Below are 25,132 nucleotides of genomic sequence, written 5' to 3' on the forward strand. Positions count from 1 at the left end.
GTTACATGAATGTCTTTGAAATATTAAATAATTTTCTGCTCAGCTCGTTCTTTAACTTTAGGTCCAGGTCAACATTTAGTTTTTCTATAAATAATGATGGTGCAGTGATGTGAGTGCTCAGCTGCGATATTTACAGATGTCATCTCACCTCTGAGCTTTGGGCTGGATCTCATGTTCCTCACACAGAGTGCTTTTAGAGGGAGGGACTCCCTCCTCTCTGTCCTCACGCTCATCCATGCTGTGGAATTCCACATCTGCAGAGGAAAAACAAATTATTCACATGAACACCAACTGAAATTCTTCTTTCCATTACGTGTACTGAACATTACAAAGTAACACACTACTGTAATCACATTACAATTATGCGGTCACTTACATTACAAATGTTTGATGATTTATCAATCAGGTGAGACAGAAAGTAAAATAAAAACACTCTTGCTGCAGCAACTTTTCAGGAGTGAGTTTATGACATTTTTTTTTATTTCCCAAAAGGACATGAGCACGATGGTTGAATGCAAACAGCGTCCAGAACAGAAACAACCACATTATGATGAAATTATGCAGACAACATGCAAACACACTGCTACCCAAAAACACATAGTGATGATAGTACTGACTGAATGCTGACTACAGCTCTGCAACCAGACCCTGAACTGTTTCTACCTGTTTAGGCTGAACAGCTTAATCACTCTGGTGATCCCACTTAAGTCTCTTTAGCTGTTTTTTAACTTTTCTTTGCATTTTTCACTTTCTGTTCACACTGCAGGTAAACACTAAAAAAGATTGCAAGTGTTTCCTCATTGTTTGTGTTAGTGTGGGAGACTGTAGCCTGGTCATTTTTAGATAGTGTGTTTCAGGTTATTTTCTGGAATAACAAGAAAGGAATGTAATGAAAGTAACAAGAAAGTAAGTAATGTAATGAGGAGTGTAATGACCTACTTTCTAATTACATTCTCCAGCAAATATTTAAGCAATGCACGGCATGACTTTTTTAGAAAAGTAACGAGTAATGTGTAATACATTACTTGTTTTCAGTAAGGACTCCAACACTGGTGCTGGACGGGGAGTCATCTTGTCGCACACAGGATGACTCCCCGACACACCTGGTTCACTCTGAATGGAAGCTTCAATCCACTGATATTCAGTCAGTGAAACATCTTTTCAGCTGATCCATTATTCAGAGTGCCAGCAGTGTTAAAGCTACACAATAATTAATCCTGGTTACTTTTCAGAAAATTGTGCACACACTGATTTGCTGTTAATAAGAAGCATTTTCCATCTAATAGCAATCTATCTCTGTAAATTCCAGGATTAATGTGGACAGCCATCAAGAGCTGCAACTAAACATTACATTCACCGTTCACCAGCCAATTATCTTTTAGATTTGTTGTTGTTTCATAAAATGTCAAAAGCTGGTGAGTGCCGCATCACTAGTCTAAAAATATTTAGTTTAGTATCATGAACAACAAAGATATGCATCAAGCCCTCCCAGCAGATTTTGCTTCAAAACACAAATGATTAACAACGATCTGAATGGTCAGGATTCCTTTACTGTCAGTTAATCATGTGATGGCTGCAGCTCTACAGTCAATACTTATTTTCGCATGTTTTAGCAGAGTGGAAAGCTGCTGCTAAAATCAAGCTTTAATGTAGTTTTATTTTCAAAGAAGTGACAGGAAAAAGCGGCACTCTGCTCTTACAAGACATAAAAACTCATAGTTTTTTTTCCGAAGACGTCCACCACACATTAGCTGCTTATCATGTTTGATTTCAACTGTGTGGATTTCTGTTCAAACACGGCGATCCAGCGTTTGTCCTGAGGTACGAGACGGATAAGATGACCGCATCTTGCGCAAAAATCACAGCCAGAAAGCAAGACGAACTGTTAGAGAAAGAATCAAAGCAAACTCACAGATTCTTCAAACACTGCATAAGAGAAAGAATCTTGTTGTGCCAAAGTAGTTACCCCCGTCAAAAATTGTTTCCCCATTCACGGGAGCGCGCAAAGTAGGAGGAGCCACTTGCCCAGCTCCGTTCTGTACGCTACTTGTCACTGATCTGCAGTCGACGCGATAAAGAGTAAAAGCTGGAAAACAGCAGACTCGATGAATTTAATATTAGTTTCGTGATATTGTAATGTGCCGTGTGGAAGACAGTTTACCTTATAATGTACACTGAAATAACCTGCTGGGAATACTTTGTCTAGAAAACGACTTTGATACTATAATACTGTAAAACCAGATGCGATCATGGAAACACGTCGCTCTCCAGTGAATTTACACTCGGTTTACACTTTGTAGCGAAGCTATCACGAATGAGTTTATTTGCAAAATCAATCTCAGTATAACCAATAAGTACAGTAAATTTGGAGAAGATGTCTTATTCACAGCAAAATTATGGAGGGATACAGATTTTATCAGGCTGTGTGGCATCGGCTGCCAAAATGTGTGCCCCCCCCCCCCCCCCCCCCCCCATCTGTAATCCATATTGCCTTTGCCATCACAAAGGGTATATTTGCCAAATAAGTCACAGTATAACCAATAAGTACAGTAACTTTGGAGACCATGTCTCATTCACAGCAAAAGTTATGGAGGGATACAGATTTTATCAGGCTGTATGGCATCGGCTGCCAAAATGTGTGCCCCCCCCATCTGTAATCCATATTGCCTTTGCCATCACAGAGGGTATATTTGCCAAATAGGTCACAGTATAACCAATAAGTACAGTAACTTTGGAGAAGATGTCTCATTCACAGCAAAAGTTATGGAGGGATACAGATTTTATCAGGCTGTGTGGCATCGGCTGCCAAAATGTGTGCCCCCCCCCATCTGTAATCCATATTGCCTTTGCCATCACAAAGGGTATATTTGCCAAATAAGTCACAGTATAACCAATAAGTACAGTAACTTTGGAGAAGATGTCTCATTCACAGCAAAAGTTATGGAGGGATACAGATTTTATCAGGCTGTGTGGCATCGGCTGCCAAAATGTGTGCCCCCCCCATCTGTAATCCATATTGCCTTTGCCATCACAAAGGGTATATTTGCCAAATAAGTCACAGTATAACCAATAAGTACAGTAACTTTGGAGACCATGTCTCATTCACAGCAAAAGTTATGGAGGGATACAGATTTTATCAGGCTGTGTGGCATCGGCTGCCAAAATGTGTGCCCCCCCCCCCCATCTGTAATCCATATTGCCTTTGCCATCACAAAGGGTATATTTGCCAAATAAGTCACAGTATAACCAATAAGTACAGTAACTTTGGAGACCATGTCTCATTCACAGCAAAAGTTATGGAGGGATACAGATTTTATCAGGCTGTATGGCATCGGCTGCCAAAATGTGTGCCCCCCCCCCCCCCCCCAATCTATGATGATGCACATTGGCAGAGTTTTTCTTTGTAAATAAATAAAATTTAAAACAACATTTAAATATATATATTTATCGTCTTTGTAAGTAACAGGGCTTTTCAAAAGTTGGCAAGTTAGTTTTGGCCAACCTTTCGTAGGCCTACTCGACTCCGACATTGTCAAATTTTTCCAAAATCTCCGGTCACGTGGGTTTTCCTAATCAATTATGCAAATTAGCTCACATTGTGCGCACGAACCGAAAACCAGAGTGCCTCTGAGCTAACTAAAAGATTACTTTACAATTTGTTTTCGAAAATAACAAACACCACAAGAGGATGGAACCAGACGAGTACAAGATTTTGGTTGCATATAAACTGAAAGGCGAGTATCCAGCGCTTTTCACGAAGAAAGAGAAATTTCTTCTCCGAAGAAAAGCTGCTATTTACGACATTGAAGGTAATAACTGCAACTTTGTAGCGTTTATAAATGTCATCAATACATATATATTAATACATATACAATGGCATAATGTGTAGTCTTAATTTGCACTAACCGATTTAATTAGCTTGACCTTTCTTTGACCTAGTTAACCCCAGTTAATAGGCACATGTGCGTTTATTAAAGTAAAAGTTTTAAGGTTTGCTATTAAGTAGACAGCGTTAACTAAGAACTGTTTTTGTCCTTTTATAGCTTAACTACAATATATTACGTCGTAATTACTTTTGGAGTGGTATGTGCCACACCCATTTACGCAGGTGTACCCACTGTTATGTCTTTATGTCTTTAAATTACATATGTGGAAAATTACTGACAGCAGGAAATTTGGAATTAAACTACTTCGAATTGATATTTGTATTAAAAATAAATCCATGATATCTGAAGGCCATTAGTCATAATTACTTTACACACCCATCACTTTTTTTAGTATCAGTAATACAGTCTTGTGTGTGGCATAATCTTTTTGGTTTCTGAAGTAGTCATACTGTCATAAATATAGAGAACCAGTCCAATAGTCACCCCCAAATTATATCACATAAATAATTGATTCATTACATTCAAGATGTATTGTCATGACTTTTACCACATATAGACCTGTCGTGGTTTAAACAGCTATAATAAACTTTTCTATTTTCTTGTTTATGTTTAGGGGAGCAGCTGTTTTACTGGCGCTACAAAGGCACAGACAAAACCATAAAGACAACGGTAGTCTGTGGGGCTGATGAGGCAAACACAATTTTTTCAGATTTTCATGCCAGTCCTACTGGGGCCCATTGCGGGCAAACAAAAACAAGAGAAGCCATTTCAAAGCGGTTCTACTGGCCAGGGATGTCAGTCGACATCAATAATTGGGTGGGTACTCCAAAACAAACTCTATGTAATTCGACTACAGCTAAATTATTTTAAGAGGAACACAGCAATGTTTCTGTATCTCTCAAAATAAGTTATGTAAACCTTGATCATCAACTATTGTGTTTGTTATTGAATTGCTTTTATTTTTGATTAGGTTTCACAGTGCGCACTTTGCCAGGCAAGTGCTGCAACAATTAAAAAACCAGCAGAATACATTCCGATAAAGGTTAGTCATCGACCATAGCAAATAATCACATTTAATCACACAATGTTTTCATTGCTTAGAAACCTACTGATTATATACTTGAAAAAATTATAACAGTAGACTAGCATTCTGTGTAATTTCAGTATTATTAACTTAACTATGATTTTCTTTTTAAGGTCTCTCAGCCATTTGAACTGGTTGGGATGGACCTCATTGGAAAACTTACTGAAACCAACAATGGACATCAATACATATGTGTTTTTATTGATTATTTTACAAAATGGCCACAAGCATACCCTTTAAAGTCAAAATCAGCCGGGGAAGTGACAAACTGTCTCATAAAATTCGTCCACCAGTTCGAAGCCCCGAAAAGGATTCTTACTGACCAAGGCAAAGAATTTGTCAATTCTGTAAGTACTTTAGTCTTTGGCAAAAATATGTGAACTCATATTTGAATAATTTTTTGAAAATGGTTAATTTTCTGGTCTTTATAAATCTGTTGTTGAGATATTAGTATGACAGCTGTTTATTTAAATTCTTATTGTAATGTGCTTATAGCCAGTGTATATAACTTTATTTTGCAGCTCAACAAAAGGGTTTGTGGACTGTTAAAAATTAAAAGAAGCCTCTGCTCCCCCTATCACCCTCAAACGAATGGGCTGGTGGAGAAAATGAATGGCACCATCCAGAGGTAAATTCTTGGAGTACATGTTATACATTTATGGGGGTTCCCTTCAAACAAAACATTAATGCATGACATTAAACTATTAAAAACTGTAAATGATCTTTCATATGAATGTCTTCTATGTGCTTTCATTGTCAGAGCCCTGTGTAAAGTCATTGGCAACCAACCACAAATGTGGGATGAGTACCTGGATGCTGTAATGTTTGGACTCAGAACTAAAAAACAAGTGACCACCAAATACTCGCCTTACTACCTAATGTTCGGCAGAGAGGCTCGCTATCCTTCCGAAATCCCAGAAGAGTTCATGGTATGTCTTTTTGTCTGTGACAAACTACACGGAAATTCCACACAATGAAACTTTTTTAGTTTTTGAGGCGCAGGCAGATCAGTTTCAATGGATGCTATGTCACCGCCATAAAAGGACAACAACACTGAATATTTCTATGGATTGTTCCACCCCTCAATAACAGTTTTCTTCATGTCCAATCAATCCCAGGATACACTGAAGCTTTGCCAGAAATACATTGTGTCTTAAAACCTTACCAAAGACACTTAATGTAAATTTTCACTGTATTTCTCAGTTCTTTTATGTATTATCTGTGTATCTTACACAAATTATAGTAATGATAGACATGTCTTTTGATTCAAAGGTTGATGAGACTGTGGAAGACATTGTGGGGCAGGAGGAGGTGTCGGAAGACATTCAAAAGCATCAAAAACTGTTGGAACTGGTGAAGGACAACGTGGTCAAAGCTCAGGAAAAAACAAAGGGCAAAATAAAAATGATGAAGAGAGATGTCGTCTTCAAAGTTGGTGACAAAGTTTTAAGAGCTAACATAAGAAGCCAGCAGAGGAAAGGGGGGAAACTTGAAGCAAACTTTTTAGGCCCTTACATTATTACAGCAATCCAAGGTAAAAGTGCAGATCTTCAGGATTCCAATGGGACAATCATTCCAAAAGTAAATATTGACCAACTAAAGTTAAGCAAAGACAGCATGCCAAGAGTGCCACACCGGGGTTTAAAGAAAACAGCAGCCACATTACTAACAGCACAACCAGGTCAAGCAGCACCAGCATCTGCTCTAGCTTCACAGGCTACAGCAGCACCAGTGGCGGTAGCACCAGCACCTCCTCCTAGAGCTACACAGGCTACAGCACCAATGGCATCACTTACATCACTACCAGTTCAAACTAAACATCCATTTCCAGTTCCACAAGGTATACCAATAACGGTATCAGAACCAGAGTCAGGAGCAACAGCACAGAAAGACAACGAACCACCAGAACCAGCCACAAGTGCTACAGCACCAGAACACGCTACAGCTCTACAAACCGAATCCAAAACAGCAGCCGACCCAGCCTCAAAGACCATAACAGCAGACCAGGCCTCACAGACCACAACAGCAGACCCAGCCTCACAGACCACAGCTCCAAATGCTACAACCACACAAGCCTCAGCTCCACAGATTACAGCCCAGCAATCTACAGCACAAACCATAGAACCAACAGTTGCAGAGAAATGTAAATAAATATAATATTTTTTTATTTTTTTAAAAAAGGACTTTTGTACCTATGACAGTGTTTGTTTCATTACTCTGTAGATCATGGCATAGGAAATTTTACACCTTTAAAAAGATTTTGTTAGGTATATTTCCTAACAGAATATTTAAATTTAACAATATGTTAATGCTTTAAAAAAACATTCATGGGGCAAAACATTATAGAAAACTTGTAAAAGGATGTAAGCCACATGTGTAAAATTACACAAATGAAAAAGTGAGTCCTTCAAAACTGTGAATCTTTCTTTTGTTGTTGTGTAACCCAGAATGTTCATGATTGATATTGTACATCTGATGTACACTAAGAGTGAAAAGTTTGGACACACCTTCATTTTAATGTTGCTTCTTAATTTCCTTGTCTATTTTGTAGATTCATTGTTGATTAGAACTCGAGGCATCAAAACTATGAATGGACACATATGGAGCACTAACCCTAACACAAATGATGTAGTAAACCAAAAAGTATGAAAGAACCAAAAATATATTTTATATATTAGATTCTTCAAATTAGCCACCCTTTGCTTTGATCACTGCTTTGCACACTCTAGGCCTTCTGTCAGTGAGCTTCATGGGGTAGTCACCTAAGATGATTGTCACTGCATGAAAAGCATGAACACACAGAAAAACACTGAATGGGAAGGTGTGTCCCAAATTTTGACTAGTAGTGTATGTTCTTCATTTTCTTCTTTTCCAAAATTGCTGTCATATATGCTGCTAGTGACATAGAATGCCCACTACAAGAAGTATATTAATGTTGTGATGATGACTGCCTGCCAGCAACAGTTCGAAAGATCAAATACTCTTTAAGACGCTGCTTTTAACAGCCCAAAAATTGACACTCTATTTTACAGATAATAAAACTAGTTTTGGAGGAGAAAAATAACATTTTTCCAGAAAAGGTTATGTAATAGTAAAGGCCACAGGTGCAAGCCTTGAGCCTGAGTATTTTAAAATATAGTCATGTAGCTGCAACTAAACATAATTTTAAAAAATTGTTGTAATAGGTGTTTTTGCTGGAAAAAGATATGATAGGGGGCAAGAGCATTTCTATTGCTATGTATTTAAATTTCTTTTCTTTTATTAATATGAATTTATTTAAATTTCTTTGTAGAACATTGTAAGTGTAACTTTACCCCCAAATAAAAGCAAATTTAAGTTCTCCTTTTTTTTTTTACAAAATACAATGTTAAACCATGTGCCCATTTTATCAGCGTCTTAAAAGTATTTACCCTGAAACACGTCTTTTGTCAGACAACTACATAAGAAATTATGCATTTGAAATTTTGATTTACATTTAGTCCTGCTGACTTATCTCTTTTTCTCATTACTTTTTGTAGATATAATGGATGCCTGGGCTGGAAAGAGTCCTCACATTCTACTCTCCAGAATTGGTGCTTACAAATTATTCTACTGGGATATCCAACAAATTGGTCCAGACATGGAGTTGGAAAGTGAGGTACATTGATCTTTACTGACAACAATGCAACTATCAGTGTTTTATTCATTGACAACAGTTAACAAATGTTTACATTTTGTATTCGCAGTCTATTAATGCATATCTTGAGATCATGGTGAGACAATGCAATCGTCATAATTCAGCAAAAGCAGCATTCATTGATTCATTTTCAATGACTGCCATTTGGAAGAGAAAAGCTCCAAGACTCAAGGTAGGTATCTCTAGAAAGAATCTTGTGTGTATTGTTTAAGTACCTCTGATCATATCCACATCCAGATTTAGATTGGATAACAGCTTATGCTGAAAGAATAAATTGAGACTGGGGTTAGTAGATGTGGATAGTTTATCAGACTTGACAGTTCTCTTTTGTTCTCTGCTTGTCTGGTTTCCTCCTCTTTTTGTACACACTCCAATCAATGCTTGATTTGAAATTTTCAAACATTTGGGCTAATATCTCTTTTGAAATCATCAACACTGCTTCATCTCTTTAATAGGTACCTTTTTATTATCAAGTGATTCTTACGTCACTGTTAAAGAGGCTTAAGAAAGCATTAAACATTATTCTGCAGATGGTAAAAGGATCGCATTGAAAATGATTGAAAATGAACTCCATGTCCAAAAAAAATCCTTAGAAAGACCTTTATTAGTCTTGGAGGAAGTAATGTGCAAAACCACTTATAAAAAATATAAGATAGTCCAGCTTCTTGCACAGGTTAAAGAAATGAGGGGTGAATCATGGCTTTCGCACAGTACTTTATAAGTGGATGATATATAATATATCATAAATTGCTTTAATAAAAAAGGACTCTAAACAACATGTTATTGCATTTCTTTCTGAAGTGAATATTTTTATTGTTTTGTTTCAATTTAAGATCAAACCCATGGAGCATGAAGTCATTCTGGGAATTGTAAATGAACATCATCACTGGACATTAGTGGTAAAAAAATAATTGCATTTACAATATTCATCAAATCAGTTTTATAAGACAAATGCATGGCATGCAGATAATCTTAACTCTTGAATTATTACATGTAATTCTCCACATAATTTTACTGTAGGTCATTTACCCACAAGAAAAGAAGTCACTGTATCTTGATCCACTCGGAGAAACTAAACAAGGTATCCAAAATTGTTTGGAATCAACAAGGTAAGGATAAATGTTGAAATTTATTTTGACCCTTTATTAAACGCTTTGTTGCTGTTGTTATTTATGTGTTTATTATGACAATTATAAGTATGATGTCAATCAAAAAAAATTAAAAAAAAATTGGCACTCAAAATTAAAAAAATAGCAGCAACAGGTTTGAATTTTTGTGTTGGCCTTCTGATATTGTGGTGTTATGGGTTAATTTTGCCTTTAAAGAGAAGTCTCCCCATGTTTCAATGTTTATTTGAGGACCTGATGTCTGTATGAGATGATGTTTTTACATTAGAAAATATAGCATGGGGAGAATAATGTTTAGTAGTTGCATAAAGTGTTGCGGAGGTTTAGCACTAAAACATCAGACAAATGTCTAAAATAATTTCACATAGGTTATACATGTGTGAATTTCATCTTTGCTCCTCCTCCACATCTCTTCAAAGTGTACTGTGTAAGTGATTGATTTCTATATCATGGGCGGAAACGGGAAAAAAAGCAGAAGTAATTGTCCACGGAAATGCGTTGTAGACTTTTAAAAAGTAATGATTTTAACAAAACATGTGGTCAGTTCTTAACTTGATGTTCAACAGACACTTAAGCTCTCCATACTGTTCACCTTCTTGTGTCACCAAAATTTTAAAACATGTTATTTGTTTTTATTGTACTTGTCTTTCAGGGCATTCATGCGAAAAAAAGGATGCAACGTCTCAAGATGGACTTGTGACACAGTCAAACACCCAAAACAAGTGGACGCTACCTCATGTGGAGTCTTTGCATTGAAAGTACGAGTCTTAACCGTAATACATACATATATACGAGAATATTGGAAATGTTGTGTTGTAATAAATGTTAATGACAGGAAAAGGAATATAAGATAATTACACAATAAAAGAAAGAAATTGATTCACAGGAAACAAATTACTATAAAATAACATTTACGATATTAGCCTATTTAGTCATCTTCGAATCTCTTTTTCAGTTTGCTGAAAAGATCTTGCGAAAAGAGTCAATAGACTTTCTGTCTACAAAAAAGGCCATAAACACACACAGGCTGCAAATTGCCACCACTCTTCTCCTAGAGACAGGTAACTCATTTTCCACCATTCAGTGTTCTCACATCATGAATATTTTCATCATGATGGCTGTAGAAACAAACCATATAGTTGTTTGAATGAAGTAATAAGTGCAGTAGGTAGTATACTCTATGTGCTATTTTTTCACTTTTTAAAACAGATGACTTGACAAACATCTGTCATTTCTGCGGGGAAGAAGAGCATGAAACTGACAACAAATGGGTAATGACATCAAGAAAGACTGCTAAATGTTATGATCAATTCCCATAAATGAAATTTTAACATTGGGATTTGTAATTATTTATTTTTTTACAGATTCAGTGTGAGATGTGTTTGCGGTGGTTCCACCAGCTCTGCGTGAAAAGCCCACCACCAGAAGATGTGTTTATTTGTCTCGCTTGTACATAGTTGACACTAAAGGTCCACAGCTAGTGTTCTTATGGCACACATTGTCGAGAACACATATCTACATATATAGATGTAGATGTTAAATTAAAAAGTCTAAAAAACCAAATGGTCTCCAAAGTTACTGTAGTTATTAGTTATACTGTTATTTATTTTGCAAATAAACTCTTTCGTGATAGCAACGCCAAGGTGCATTATTGATGGGGGGGGCACACATTTTGGCAGCCGATGCCATACAGCCTGATAAAATCTGTATCCCTCCATAACTTTTGCTGTGAATGAGACATGGTCTCCAAAGTTACTGTACTTATTGGTTATACTGTGACTTATTTGGCAAATATACCCTTTGTGATGGCAAAGGCAATATGGATTACAGATGGGGGGGGGGGGCACACATTTTGGCAGCCGATGCCACACAGCCTGATAAAATCTGTATCCCTCCATAACTTTTGCTGTGAATAAGACATCTTCTCCAAATTTACTGTACTTATTGGTTATACTGAGATTGATTTTGCAAATAAACTCATTCGTGATAGCTTCGCTACAAAGTGTAAACCGAGTGTAAATTCACTGGAGAGCGACGTGTTTCCATGATCGCATCTGGTTTTACAGTATTATAGTATCAAAGTCGTTTTCTAGACAAAGTATTCCCAGCAGGTTATTTCAGTGTACATTATAAGGTAAACTGTCTTCCACACGGCACATTACAATATCACGAAACTAATATTAAATTCATCGAGTCTGCTGTTTTCCAGCTTTTACTCTTTATCGCGTCGACTGCAGATCAGTGACAAGTAGCGTACAGAACGGAGCTGGGCAAGTGGCTCCTCCTACTTTGCGCGCTCCCGTGAATGGGGAAACAATTTTTGACGGGGGTAACTACTGTCGCACGTCTGTGTGCGAACATCAGGAGCGTGTAACAGAAATGTCCATTTGGGGATTTTAATCCGCTGGTGAGTCTCTTGTGAGGAGACAGAGTTGGGACCACATCTAAAGAGACAGAGAAAAGCATTTCAGGAAGTTGATTTAACTGGATCGGCATATAGCTTAGGGTTGACTATATATGAAATAATGCTTCATCTGCATAAGAAAAATTACCATTACTCGGTCTTTACGAAGGAAATTTTTTTTTTGCAGTTCGTCTGAAAAGATGCACTTGGCCGTTGGGATCTTTTAAACATGATTGGGCGCGTTGCTGCGCGCTGTCTGTCCCGTTTGTGAGCGCAGAACAAGCACTCACAAAGCAGCGGTTCGGGGATGACTTCACACACATGGGTCCTCTATCGGAATATATGAAAACACCGACATTTTTATCCATCTCGAAAACCCTCCAGACGCCCCGGACGGAACGTGAACAATGAACCTGTCCGGGAAAAGGGGACGGTGGGTCACCCTAATATAGCTGTGTCTGAGGTTTTTTATATATATAATTTTACTTTTTTTTTTTTTTTTTTAATATTTATTTATATCACCGGTGCAAGTTTTTGAGCACACTTGTTGCCAATGCAGTTATCTGAGTGGTCGAATCCGTTTATGCAAAAGACTAAAATAATCTGCTTATGCAAAAGACTCCTGTTCCACCTTTGTGCAAAGGGGGGGGCACAGCCCTCCCAAAGAAATGCCAGAGGTAGCCTGACTGCCATTAGGTACCAAGATGAGATCCTCAGACTCCTTGTGAGGCCATATGCTGGTGTGGTTGGCCTTGGCTTCCTCCTAATGTAAGACAATGCTAGGCCTCATGTGGCTGCTGTGTGTCAGCAGTTCCTGCGAGATGATTGCATTCATGCTGTGGACTGGCCCGCCCGTTCCCTGAACCTAATTGAGCATATCTGGGACATCATGTCTTGCTCCATCCACCAACGCCACATTGCACAACAGACTGTCCAGGAGTTGATGGATGCTTTAGTCCAGGTATGGGACGAGATCCCACAGGAGACCATCTGCCACCTCATCAGGAGCATGCCCAGGCATTGTGGGGAGGTCATACAGGCACATGGAGGCCACCACACTACTGCACCTCATTTTGACTTGTTTGAAGGACATTACATCAAAGTTGGATCCAGACCTCCATGGGTAGCTACATTTGATTTCCATTGATAATTTTTGTGTGATTTTGTTCGGCGCACATTTAACTATATAATGAATAAAGTATTTAGTAAGAATATTTCATTCATTCAGATCTGTCTTATTTTTGTGTTCTGTTTATATATCAGGAAAAATCAAGCTTTGTTCAAAAAACAAATGTCACAAATATGTCCTGTGAAATTACGGAGTCATTGTGAATAGCCACATTAAGAATAGGTGAGACTGAAGAATATTTTTAAACACAAAATATTTACAGAAATATTACTTGTCCAGTGTGTAAAGGCATTAATACTTATACTAAGTTTCCTTACTCTTGCCTGAGGCATATACCCTACATACTTGAATTATTAAGAAGACTAAAGAAGCAAATTAAACATAATTCACCTATTATGTACACATAATACCATAATGGATCAAGCAGTTTGTGTAGATCAATTAAAACAAGGACAAACAGTCTGAAAAGCTGCTTTTATCCCAGAGCTGCACAAGCATTAAATGCTGAAATATCCTGAATGATTGCTAATGAATCCATGCTGCAATTATTCTTTGTTCAAAAACATGCAGGCTGTTGCCATACTGTCTCTACTGTTGTTTGACTTCTTTGCAAAACCCAAAGACAAACCGGCTGTGTTCACCTCAATTTATTTCAGATTTTCACAACAGTTGACTGATAAAAATTTTTGTGGAACATTTTTTTGCCCTTAAATGTATAGTGGAACATCCATGTTATTTTTAAAAAAATGATTTAATACTACCGTCCATAACTTCAAGAAAGGTGTTTGTTTTAAATGTCTTGTCAGCATTTGTGAGTCCGCAAATATTTCTTACTGATCTGAAGATAAGCTCTACAGTATGAAGCTCTCGGACTCTGGAACATCCTTCACACATTGACCCCATTCATCTGAAGCTGAGTAAGCTCCCTTAGCTCTGTGTCATAATCATCTGGCTTTAGTTGAATCTCCGGATGAGATATGTTAATTCACCCCAATTTTAATATTTGGATCAGAATGAGCTCTCAGAATCCAGTAATCCAGTGTTTTTGCAAAAGATTGACAAAAATTTGTCTTGGTTACCCTCTCTGAGTACCTTTAAACACTTTATGAATAAAACCTTAAATGCACTTATAGAAACAATTAAAACACCAAGGGTAAAATATTTTAATAATTAATAATATTTAAAGTCAGATTTTTTGCAAAATGTAATGAATAATTCTCTCTAATATTATTAAAAAGTAAAAACAAAAAAATTTAACTTAATACATAATATTTACATTTAAACAGTACTTGTGCTTGTAATTCATTGTTTAAGTAGTAATTTTAAACTTGCAGCAAAAGAAGGAAGAGAAAATGAGAAAAGCTTTACTTTTACAGTCAAAACTAATAAAATAATATTAAAAAAAACATTTCACCTTAACATAAACATCTGTCTTGTTCTCTTTCAGGCATATTTGTAAGAAGAGAAGAATGCAGATCTAAAAGGATTTGCATTTGGTTGTATGTTTTATTCAATCATGTGACAGCTGTTGTTGTTTTGTTTGTTTTTCATTTATCATGCTGTTTACTTTTCACCACAGACTGTATGTCTGAAACATGGATGCTTCCATGACATCAAGCTGTTGCAGTCTTAGTGTTTTGAATCCAAACCTAACAAGCAAAGAATGGAAGTGACTATGAAACTGACTGATCAACTTGTCATTATTCATTTTAAATATATAATATAAAGTATTTCTCCCTGAGGGTTTTTTTTCTATCATACATTTGGTTTCATTATTTATCTGTTCACTGAACTTCTATATCTGGAAACCAAACAAGATGACTACTGTAGTAGTTTTTTCATACTCATAGCTGTAGCTCCACAAAGAGGAGCTATCACTGCAACATTATGTCTCTGTAATATGTACAACATTAATCAGACTCCAGTCAGATTATGTCTCATATAAAGACTGAACTTCATCTAACTTTTAAAATCTTAATTTACATCCATATATCAAATACATGTATACAGTAATCAGCAAATACAAATAAAGAGTAACAGCAGGTGCGGCAAAGTATGTTTCTCACATTGTTCACATAGAAAAAAACATAAAAGTCTTGCATCAGATTTAGCTTGCTTCATATAGTAAATCATATCAGGCTTATATGATTTACTCGTGAAAGTGGCCACTTTCTCATTACTTTCATATATTGTTTTAGGAAGTATCCAAAACATACAAGTGTGTCTTTAAGGGTTCTCTCTGGGTACTCCAGCTTCCTCCAACAGTCCAAAGGGACTGTTAGTGGGGTTAGGTTAACTGCTAATTCTAAATTGTGTACAGGTATGAATCCCAGTGTGAATGGTGGTTTGTCTCTCTGTGTTAGCCCTACATCAGATTGGCGACCTGTCCCTGCTTCTTGCCCTGTAGTTGCTGGAATAAGTAGCCGGATGGATGGACACTCCAGGAGAAAACTGTGTAATTTCTGTTCACCCCATATGACTTAGCACCCAGAGCTTAATCAGAGCACGTAGTCAAATATTTTTTGTTCCATATTCTTTTCTTCTTTTTGACGCGTTGACATCAAAACGATTAGTAAAAAGAATGAGAAAGTACCCCAAACGTTGAGTTTTCAAGAATGTGTTTTCAGTGTTTTTCTGTTTGTTTTATTTTAAAGATGTGATGACTCAGTCACTATAATCCTGTCTGTCAAGTCTCTCCCATCAAGGAAATGTAGTACAGCATTTTGTACTGTAGAATTATGTCTTGTGGCACCCTTTTTGTCAAAGTGCAATGTGTCTTTCTCCTTCATTAAACAGTGTAGATACAGCAACCTTTGGTTAAGTCTTTAAAACTGTGACTGAAAGCATTCAGTCAGAATACTTTTTATTTTTATGAAAAAAAACTTCACTTCACTGTCCGGCCTCTGTCCATCATCATCTTTAGTTTCTCATCAGTGGCTCCATTAGAGATTTGCGGGCATTAAATCACTAAACAGTTCCAGACAAACTCTTCTTTTCAGCAGGTGTGCTTTCTTTTTCGTTTTTCTTGTCATCCCTATTTTTGTTTTTCTCGGCTGTAAGCAAAAGTGTAAAAGACATTATTGTCAATAAATCAATAAATAAAGTATAAACCATAAATTAGAAGCAGGAGCCAGAACAGTGTTTTACCTGTTTTGTTTTTGCAGACAAGCAGCAGCACTATGGCAGCAATGACTGCAACTACTCCAACCACCACACCTATGATCATGGCATTACTACGTGATTTCTCTGAAAAAGAAAATTTTGCAGTTGATGCAGCTTTCAAAAACAAGGTCAGATTTATGTCTCTGCTTACATTAAATGTTTTACTTTTATCCTTTTCATGAGTTGTGACGACTTTTCAGCCTTGTATTTGTTTTAATCTATAATTAGGCCTCATTTTACAATGTCTGCAGGGAATAATTTTTAAAATGTACTTAATCAGTCTAACAAAAGCAACCACTCAGTGTTAAACTAAGAAGGAACTTTTGTTTTACCAAAAAAACTACTTACATTTTTAAGTTAATGTCAGTGTAATTGGTTCAGTGTTTATATTGATAACTCACTAACTTTTTCTTCAGGGTCTCCATGATGTAGATAGAAAAAAAAAATCAAGCCACATGAATTTACCCCAATACAAACACTATAAGCATCCTTTGCTTGTTACACTAGTTGAAGAACACAGAAATCATAATAATAATAAATGGAGTTGTAGCAATAGTAGTGAAACAACAAGCAACAAGTGATATTTCAAAATCAATAAAGAAAATAGGGGGAAAAAACGTAAAACATTTTCAGACCATACACAAACATGAAACAGTTTCTACTCAAAGAAGCTTTCCTTATTCCCTGACTTGATCATACCTTCTGTAATCTGAAGAAAAGTATTTTTTATTAGTGTCTCATCAACATTAATGAGTTCACACGTGTATATTCCTTTCTTATCTGTAGATAGGTTCTGTAGTGTGAGGCTTCCTGTCTCTGAAACACTCTTCACATACGGCCTCCACTCCTCTGAAGCTGTGTAAGATCCTCCAGCTTCACTCTCAGTCACGATGATCTGACTGTGGTCGAATCTCCAGATGAAACGAGTTACAGGACTTTTTGAGTCAGAGCACTGGATTGTTGTTTCAGACTCAGAACCAGTGACATTAGCTGAAATGATATCAAAGAAAAGTACATGTGACATAAAAAAAAATTGATTCCAGTTTCTAAAAATATCTGGTCATTAACTGTGATTCTAATAAATGAGTCCAAAAAATAAGACAAATACACAAACAAGTTTGTATAGTTACTGCGACTCTTCCTCAGATACTCACTGAGTTTAAATAAAGTTGCTGTTCTTCTGCTTTTTCTTGTGCTGACAGTGCAGATATAATTTAAACCAGCATCAATTTCTGAGCGTGTCAGAGAACTACTGATGCTGTAAAGTTGTCCGTTCTGCTGGACATGGGGTTTTGGCTCAATGAAGGAAGAAGGATCTGTAGACCAGGTGAGCGTAGGTTCAGGGGAGATCCCCTCTGACCTGCAGATGATGCTTTCTCCTGACTGCTCAATGTAAACATTTTGGACTGGAACTGAAAAAAAAAACAGAGAAAAGTTTTAGCTCAGTGGGTTTGCAGGTGACCACATGCTGTACGGCCAGAGAGCAGTGGCCCGGGTTGGGCCGACCTGTGGCCGTTTGCTGCATGTTTTCCCTTCTCTCTTCCTGCTTTCCTGTCCATCCTCATCCTCACTGTCACTATCTAACAACAGCAAAGTGTAAAAAAAACATAATAATATTTAAAAAAAGAGAACCTCAGTGAATACAACGAGCATGAGGACAAACTCTGTTGAGCAACTGAGTTCAAAGTGGATCTATTACACTGTCACATTGGTGAATATTTAAGTTGGCCAAAGTTACAGTTAAATTGGGCTGGTACATGGACAGGTATTCCCTGTAAGCCAAATGCTTACAGGTGGGTAAACTGAGGGACTACAACAAAGCCCAGCATGAATAAGTATGGCTTATTTAAAATCATGTGAAGGACACTAGTACAGTCCAAGAATCAAATAACTGGATCTTTATTAGATACACACTGTACATTTAAATCTCAAACAAGGTGTGGTGTTCAAGTATTTGCACTTTAGCCTTTCGGTCTTACAGGTAAATGACAAGATTGTTTTTATGACTTTTGTTTAGGCATGATTATAGTTTCCGTACTATAAAGTAATTAAAAAAGGGCGGATAGGTGTCTCTGTCTCTTTAAACTGACAGCTTCGGCTCAGCCTTTGTTTGTTCATTTAAGTAGAAATGCAACATGTTTTTCTCTTTGTTCGGTTTTGTTTTAGCCAACGTTGAAGATGGGGAGCAAACATGATTATAACACGAGAGTGGGCTAAAACTTAAGATCTCAGATATTTGCAGGTGTCCCTTTGCTGTGTCCTTTGCTTCAGTTTCTCATACACTAAAACTGTCTGAGGTGTCTGTATCTATATTTGCAGCAGTGTAAGAATGCTGTATCAACTATGGTCTGGAAATGTAATCTTATCAGCTAAATGTTTCTGTCCACTAGCAGACAGCGCAACACAATATTCCAAAAACTAAATCCAGTAAAGAAAACAAGCAACATGCCCTGAAAGTATTTTTCAAGTTAGCTGCAGTTTTTCTTTTGTGTTTTTTTTAGGTCTATTAACTTATGTAAAAATCACGTTCGCTGAGGTTCACAGATTTTCTTTTCTAGTAAAAGATTAACAGCTTGGACGGGAAAGCAGTTTAAAAGCATGTGAAGAATGAAGCACTTCCAGTTTGAGGAGCAGGTGGCGTTAGCCGTGTGGCTTCTGTGAAATACCTAAAATGTCTACCTAACAAAACAACCAGCCATGAACATTTTGGGGGATTTTCCATGTAGCCAGCAGATATTTGGGTCAAATATTTAAATTACTGTATGACAACAGACATATAAAAAAGCTTCATGACAGTTGATTGTTATCCTGCATATTCCGGCTCACACTATCCTTCTTTTCTCTCATTTAAGACAGGACTAAAAGTTTGAATTAAGTCTGGTTTGTGTAATAACTGCAAAAATAAATCATTGCTGACTTAATAAGTTCTTTAATTTCTCTAAATACCAACATGATTATTTGTAGTATAGTCATGTTAGCTTTATTTCCTTTAGTTTCTGTGTGTTTTTCATACCGTCCACAGTCAGCTGGATGAACAACTCTTGGTTTCCTCTGGTGGTGCTGGTGTAGCACTTGTATCTGCCCCCATCCTGAGAATTCACATTTTTCAGCAGTAGTGAGGCATTTCCACTGGAGATCTGGTCCTTAAAGATTGACGTCCTGCCTTTGAAGCGCTGGTTCTGGCTTCCAAGTTGATCTTTGTTGTAGTAAAACGAGTGGACAGCAATGTTTTCTGTCATCCAGTGGATGACTTCTTCAGGACCAGGCGGAAACTGACATGGTAAGATGCAGTTTTCCTTCAAATCACAGGAGACAGCTGCATCTGTAAAACATCAGGTTCAGAGAAATCAATAAGGCCTCATTTAAGCAAAAGCAGTGAGTGATTTATTATTGTTTAGGCCTCTTGTGACATATTTAACTGTTTGTGGGGTGTATAAAATGTATAGAATTTTTGTGGAGTATTTAGTAAAACCAACCAACAAGCTTTCTCTTTACCACAAAAGATCGATATGTTATCTGCATCACTACAGACATCACACCAGTTTTTAAATATCCCATTTCAGTCGTCCCACTCATTTAAACTCAAGATATTTAATCTCTTTCCCTTTGTGCACCGAGCCTTTACTGATCCAGACTGAGCACTCAGCTGAGAGCCATTTCCTCAGAGTTGCTGATTCTCATGCCAGCTACTTTTCACTCAGCTGTGAGCTGCCCAAATACAAGCTGAAGGCCATTGCTCAATGTCTCAGACAAAACCATTTCTATCAAGGCTGAGGGGTAAACTTAAAGGAACTTTGTTGCTGAACTTAACCCTGGAGAACCCATGGGGTCAAATTTGACCCCATGGTTTCCCTAGAAAACCAATGGGGTCGGCTCTGACCCCATGGGTTCTCCAGGGTTAAACAAAGTACAAGTTAAAGCAGGTCTGGATCAAATAATCTGAAACTTCAGGTCTACTTAGAAAACACACATGGAAAGACACAGCCATGTGGAATAACACGACAAAGAGCAGACGGAGACTGAGACAACATATGGGCAGAGGACAGTGAGGGAATAAGTAGTTTATGTACGAACAACTGAAATCAAGTGCAGATAAAGAGAGTAGAACTGAATACAAAGCAAAAGGGACAAGAAATCACCAAAATAAATCAGGAAATAACTAACACTGAAACCATGACTAAGAGAGACAAGCTTGACACAGACTGGACGAAGCATGAATACAAAAGAAGCTTACCACACCTAAAGCAAGCAGGAAACACAAGGCACAGAAAACAGTATCATAATAAGCACCAGGAATGTAAACATAACGCTGTAACCAGAGGCTGAATAACAATACAGAACCAAAATACAAAGATCATCGAACATACATAATTAGAAAAATGCCAAACATCTCCAACTCAAAACCCTGGATCCAATGGTCAAATGCCTTCACCACATCTACAAACCACATTTAGACTGGTTGGGCAAACTCTGTGCACCCTTCAATATCGTGAAGCATCCTGAATCTGAGGTTTGAGTAATGGACAGACTCCACTCTAGTGCAGGGGTCCCCAATCTCAGTCCACGAGGGCTGGTGTCCCTGCAGGTTTTAGATCTCACCCTGGGTCAACACACCTGAATCACATGATTAGCCCATTACCAGGCCTCTGGAGAACTTCAAGACATGTTGAGAAGGTAATTTATCCATTTAAATCAGCTGTGATGGATCAAGGACACATCTAAAACCTGCAGGACACCGGCCTTCGTGGACTGAGATTGGGGACCCCTGCTCTAGTGCTCTGGCATAGATCATTACAAGGACACTAAGGGATGTTTTTTTTTTAATTGCTAAAATTAAATGATGCTTTGACCTATGTATGAGCCTGGAAATGAAAGGGTACCTTTTTAGGAATACATAGAGAAATAAATGTTATGATAAATTATAAATTTATCTAACTTCAAAGCAGGTCACAATCATGTGTTCTGTGTCAACCAAGTTACTCAGTGAGTGGTCAAGTCTAGTCAAGTAGTCAAGTATTTATTTATTGTCATTGTCAAAGAACAATGAAATTGCGTTTGGGGCTTCCGTACAACCCGTAAAAAAAACAAAAAAACAAAAAACAAATACCCCTTAAAACCCAAGTGTAAATATTTAACCCAGTGTGACTTCAGTGCAATGAGACGTATTTCATCCAGTTTGTAACGGATTGAACGGGCATTGGAGAGGAATATGGTCGGGAGTGGTGGTTTAAACGGACTAGCCTTTAGCCGTGCCCACAGGCCTCCCCGCCAATATTAGTATGAAACACTGAGAAAAAAGAAATGTTGTGCAAACCTCTTTGTGTGTGCGATATGCTTTAAGAGATTAAAAAGAATGAAATAGGATAAGGAAAAGTACAAACACTGTTTAGACTCAAATAGTCCACCGATCAATCTGGAGGCTAGAGTTCAACTTTCATTTCAGACCCCCTATTACATTTTGACGCCATGCTTTTCCTTTTCAACTCACTGCTTGGTTATGATTAGTCATAAAAAGTATAAGCCAACGGTTTTTAGATAATAAGTTTTAACCTGTCCAAGCAAGTCGCACCAGTTAGCAGCCATTTTAGTAAATGGCAGAGATTCAGGCAGGGATTTTGAAATGTTCATCTAAAGAATGACAAAGAGCTTACGTTCATTACGGTCATTGGGTGGTTCACATGTAAACAGTACTTTTCTAATCTCACTGACAACTGACACTGTTTTTGATCACAAACCACATCTGAACATTAATTAATATGCCATATATATGTGTGTGTGCGTGTGTGTGTGTGTGTGTGTGTGTGATTGTTTGTGTGTGTGATTGTTTGTGTGTGTGTGTGTGTGTGTGTGATTGTTTGTGTGTGTGTGTGTGTGTGTGTGTGTGTGTGTGTGTGTGTGTGTGTGTGTGTGTGTGTGTGTGTGTGTGTGTGTGATTGTTTGTGTGTATATATAGATTGGGAAACTGAAAGCATTAAACAATGTTAAGAGATTGTTGAGAATGTCTCCTTGCAGGTTTGGTTACATTCGGAGGAGATGACTACATACAAAACGAAAAACCAAGTCGTTTATATGAAACTGTTTTTAAACCTTACAAAATAATAATTTAAAGTTTTCTAACTGCTCAATAAACACTGTGTTTGATTTGAACTTGACCAAAGTTCACTGAGACCAATTTAACTAATGGTTAACTATCACCGTTTTGGATTTTTTTAAAATTGTTACTAAACATTATTTTCCAAGCAAACTAGTTGTTACGTATTAAAGGATACCTGACCCAGTTTACTGTGGAAAGTATTATTTTTGTGTCAAGTTATCTTATCTCACAGTGTCAGTGGAATTTATTTCTCTGATCTCAAAGTGAATATCATTTTACTTGATTTCCTTTAATCATTAACACAGAACCACATTTACAAAAATATATATATCTTTAAAGCTTAAAGTACCACAGATTATAATGAGGTCACATCCACTTTGATGAGGCATTACACTAATAACTGAAAGCTTTGGTACATAACAGACAGTACATGTTATTGAGGTTAGTGTTCATCGGTGTTTCGAGCAGAACAAGGTCAGACAAAGCATAAATATAGTGTCACTTACCACAATTGGCAAAAGTCCAGAAGAAGCTTAGAAAAAAGACCACCACAACCACTCGAAACTTGACCACAATCATTATCTTAAGGTTCTGTTCACCTCTTCAGCCTGAAAAACAACTGAAAGAAAAACAGCTGTCATGTGATACTCACTTCAGAGGCTGGGCTATTTAGAGGCAGTGCAGTACTATGAGGCAAGACTTCATCTTATCAGTGAAACTTTAGTGACCAAAGTTCACAATATTCAATTCTTGTCGTGCTGTAAACCTAAAAGCTGCTGTCTGAAAAAGGGCAAAGATGGCGAAGCATGGAAACAAGAACAGGTGCAAGTATTTATAGATATATGACTAGATCGGCTGTGCTTCGAGTGCGGTCTAACTCCTGACATTCAGATAAAATATACCAGTTTGTTGAAAAACCTGGTTATAAACACAGTTGTGAATCTGAACTTGCAATTTTTTCAATTAATTTGTAATTTGAGGGATTTTTTTTCATCCTCTGTATTTTGGTCCTCTCACAAATACATCGTGGATTTGTTATCCTCTATGATCTCAGATAAGTTCTGATATTATTAGAAATTATTAGAGGTTCAGAAAGGGTTTTAGAGGTTTAGGATCTCAGCTCTGATGTGAGTGTTTGTGGGGATGTATTACGTTGTACGGGAGTATAAAGGTCAAGTTGCATAATATAGGCTAAAGGATTAAAAGTTACAAAGCTTTGTTGTAAAACATTCACTGGTCTAGGGTTCAGTTCAAGTGAAAAAGAGACAATATGCCTTTCAGCTGCATGCCAGAAAAGAGAATGGACTTGAGAAAAAAAACAATTTTCCAGCCCAAACTTGAGAAACAAGTTTGGGCTGAGAAACATGATTTTCACCTGAGGAAACTGAGCGTTGCCAGATGATAGGGTGAGGTACAGTAGATCGTACAAAAATGGATACAGAGAAAAACCCAACAATCATATGACCCCCTATGGGCAAGCACTTTGGCGACAGTGGGAAGGAAAAACTCCCTTTTAACAGGAAGAAACTGCAGGCAGAACCAGGCTCAGGGAGGGGTGGGGCCATCTGCTGCGACTGGTTGGACTGGGGGAGGAAGACAGGATAAAAGACATGCTGTGGAAGAGAGACAGAGGTTACTAACAAGTATGATTCAGTGCAGAGAGGTGTATTGACACATAGTGAGTAAGAAAGGTGACTAAAGAAGAAATAATCAATGCATCATTGGAATCCCCGGCAGCCTGCACCTATTGTAGCATAACTAAGGGAGGATTCAGGGTCACCTGATCCAGCCCTAACTATATGCTTTAGCAAAGGTTTTAAGCCTAATCTTAAAAGTGAGATAGAGTCTATCTCCCCAATCCAAGCTGGTTCCACAGAAGAGGAGGAACAACAACCTTTTGAATGTCTTAGTTCCAAAGGTGAACACTTGCATAAAAAATAAAATAAATAAAAATAAAATAAAATAATAACAGGGGCTCATATTATACTGACATGATGGAAAGAAGGAAGATATTTATTTTGTGGGAGGGTGACCAGGTAGAAGGAAGCATGACCAGGAGCATTGGCAGCAGATTCAAGTAGGTCTACCATGGTGGTGATAGGAAGAGAAATGGAGTAGGGGATATCTTGAAGGAATAATAAGTGAAGAGTGTTGTGAAGGTGAAAGGATTTGCAGTACAGACAGCACACCTACGCCTCTGGCCCTCCTTTGCTCCCATGTAAAATTTGTTAGGTCTGCCACTGGTATATCTGATAAATGTGTAATGATTGATTAAAGCACTGTAGCTTTAAGGAACCACAGACAGAATGAAATACCAGGCGTGTCCTTCCTGATATCTCTGACTCAGACTGAACATTCATGATAAAATCCCTAAAATCTCTGGCAGCAAAGTATCAAAGGTTAACTCTTTGCTATTGTGTCACTATCTGTGATACTCTTACCCTTTTAAAGTTCAACTTTATACAGAAAGGTAGATGAGTGTTTGTGACATATTTAACATGAGATATCACAACTGGCAAGGGCCATTACACACTCATACATTAGTCTGGCACTGACAAGGAAGCCAATT

General features: G+C 37.5%; 1 protein-coding gene and 1 long non-coding RNA gene across 3 annotated transcripts; both read left to right on the forward strand.

Moving 5' to 3' along the window:
- The first annotated feature begins 4,356 nt into the window (after nucleotides 1–4,356).
- LOC146701547 (uncharacterized) lies at nucleotides 4,357–5,626 on the forward strand. Of its 2 annotated transcripts, XR_014922191.1 has the most exons (4): nucleotides 4,357–4,703; nucleotides 4,858–4,929; nucleotides 5,085–5,318; nucleotides 5,493–5,626. It is a non-coding gene; the product is annotated as an uncharacterized LOC146701547 (long non-coding RNA). The 2 variants fall into 2 exon arrangements; XR_014922190.1 differs by lacking the exon at nucleotides 4,357–4,703 and having other exon boundaries at nucleotides 4,721–4,929.
- A 159-nt stretch (nucleotides 5,627–5,785) lies between these two features.
- Nucleotides 5,786–11,398, forward strand: LOC146701548 (uncharacterized). The gene is made up of 10 exons (XM_085467820.1): nucleotides 5,786–5,900; nucleotides 6,244–7,114; nucleotides 8,490–8,608; nucleotides 8,697–8,819; nucleotides 9,481–9,546; nucleotides 9,668–9,756; nucleotides 10,427–10,532; nucleotides 10,730–10,835; nucleotides 10,984–11,045; nucleotides 11,139–11,398. Exons 1-10 carry the CDS (start codon nucleotides 5,793–5,795, stop codon nucleotides 11,229–11,231), a joined length of 1,743 nt encoding a protein of 580 aa, XP_085323946.1. The 5' UTR covers nucleotides 5,786–5,792; the 3' UTR covers nucleotides 11,232–11,398.
- The last annotated feature ends 13,734 nt before the right edge of the window (nucleotides 11,399–25,132 follow it).

This window comes from Copadichromis virginalis, linkage group LG9, assembly GCF_057382275.1.
Source record: "Copadichromis virginalis isolate Kocher_CV1m ecotype Utaka linkage group LG9, C_Virginalis_male_GT1.1, whole genome shotgun sequence".
In the NCBI taxonomy this organism is placed as follows: Eukaryota; Metazoa; Chordata; class Actinopteri; order Cichliformes; family Cichlidae; genus Copadichromis; species Copadichromis virginalis.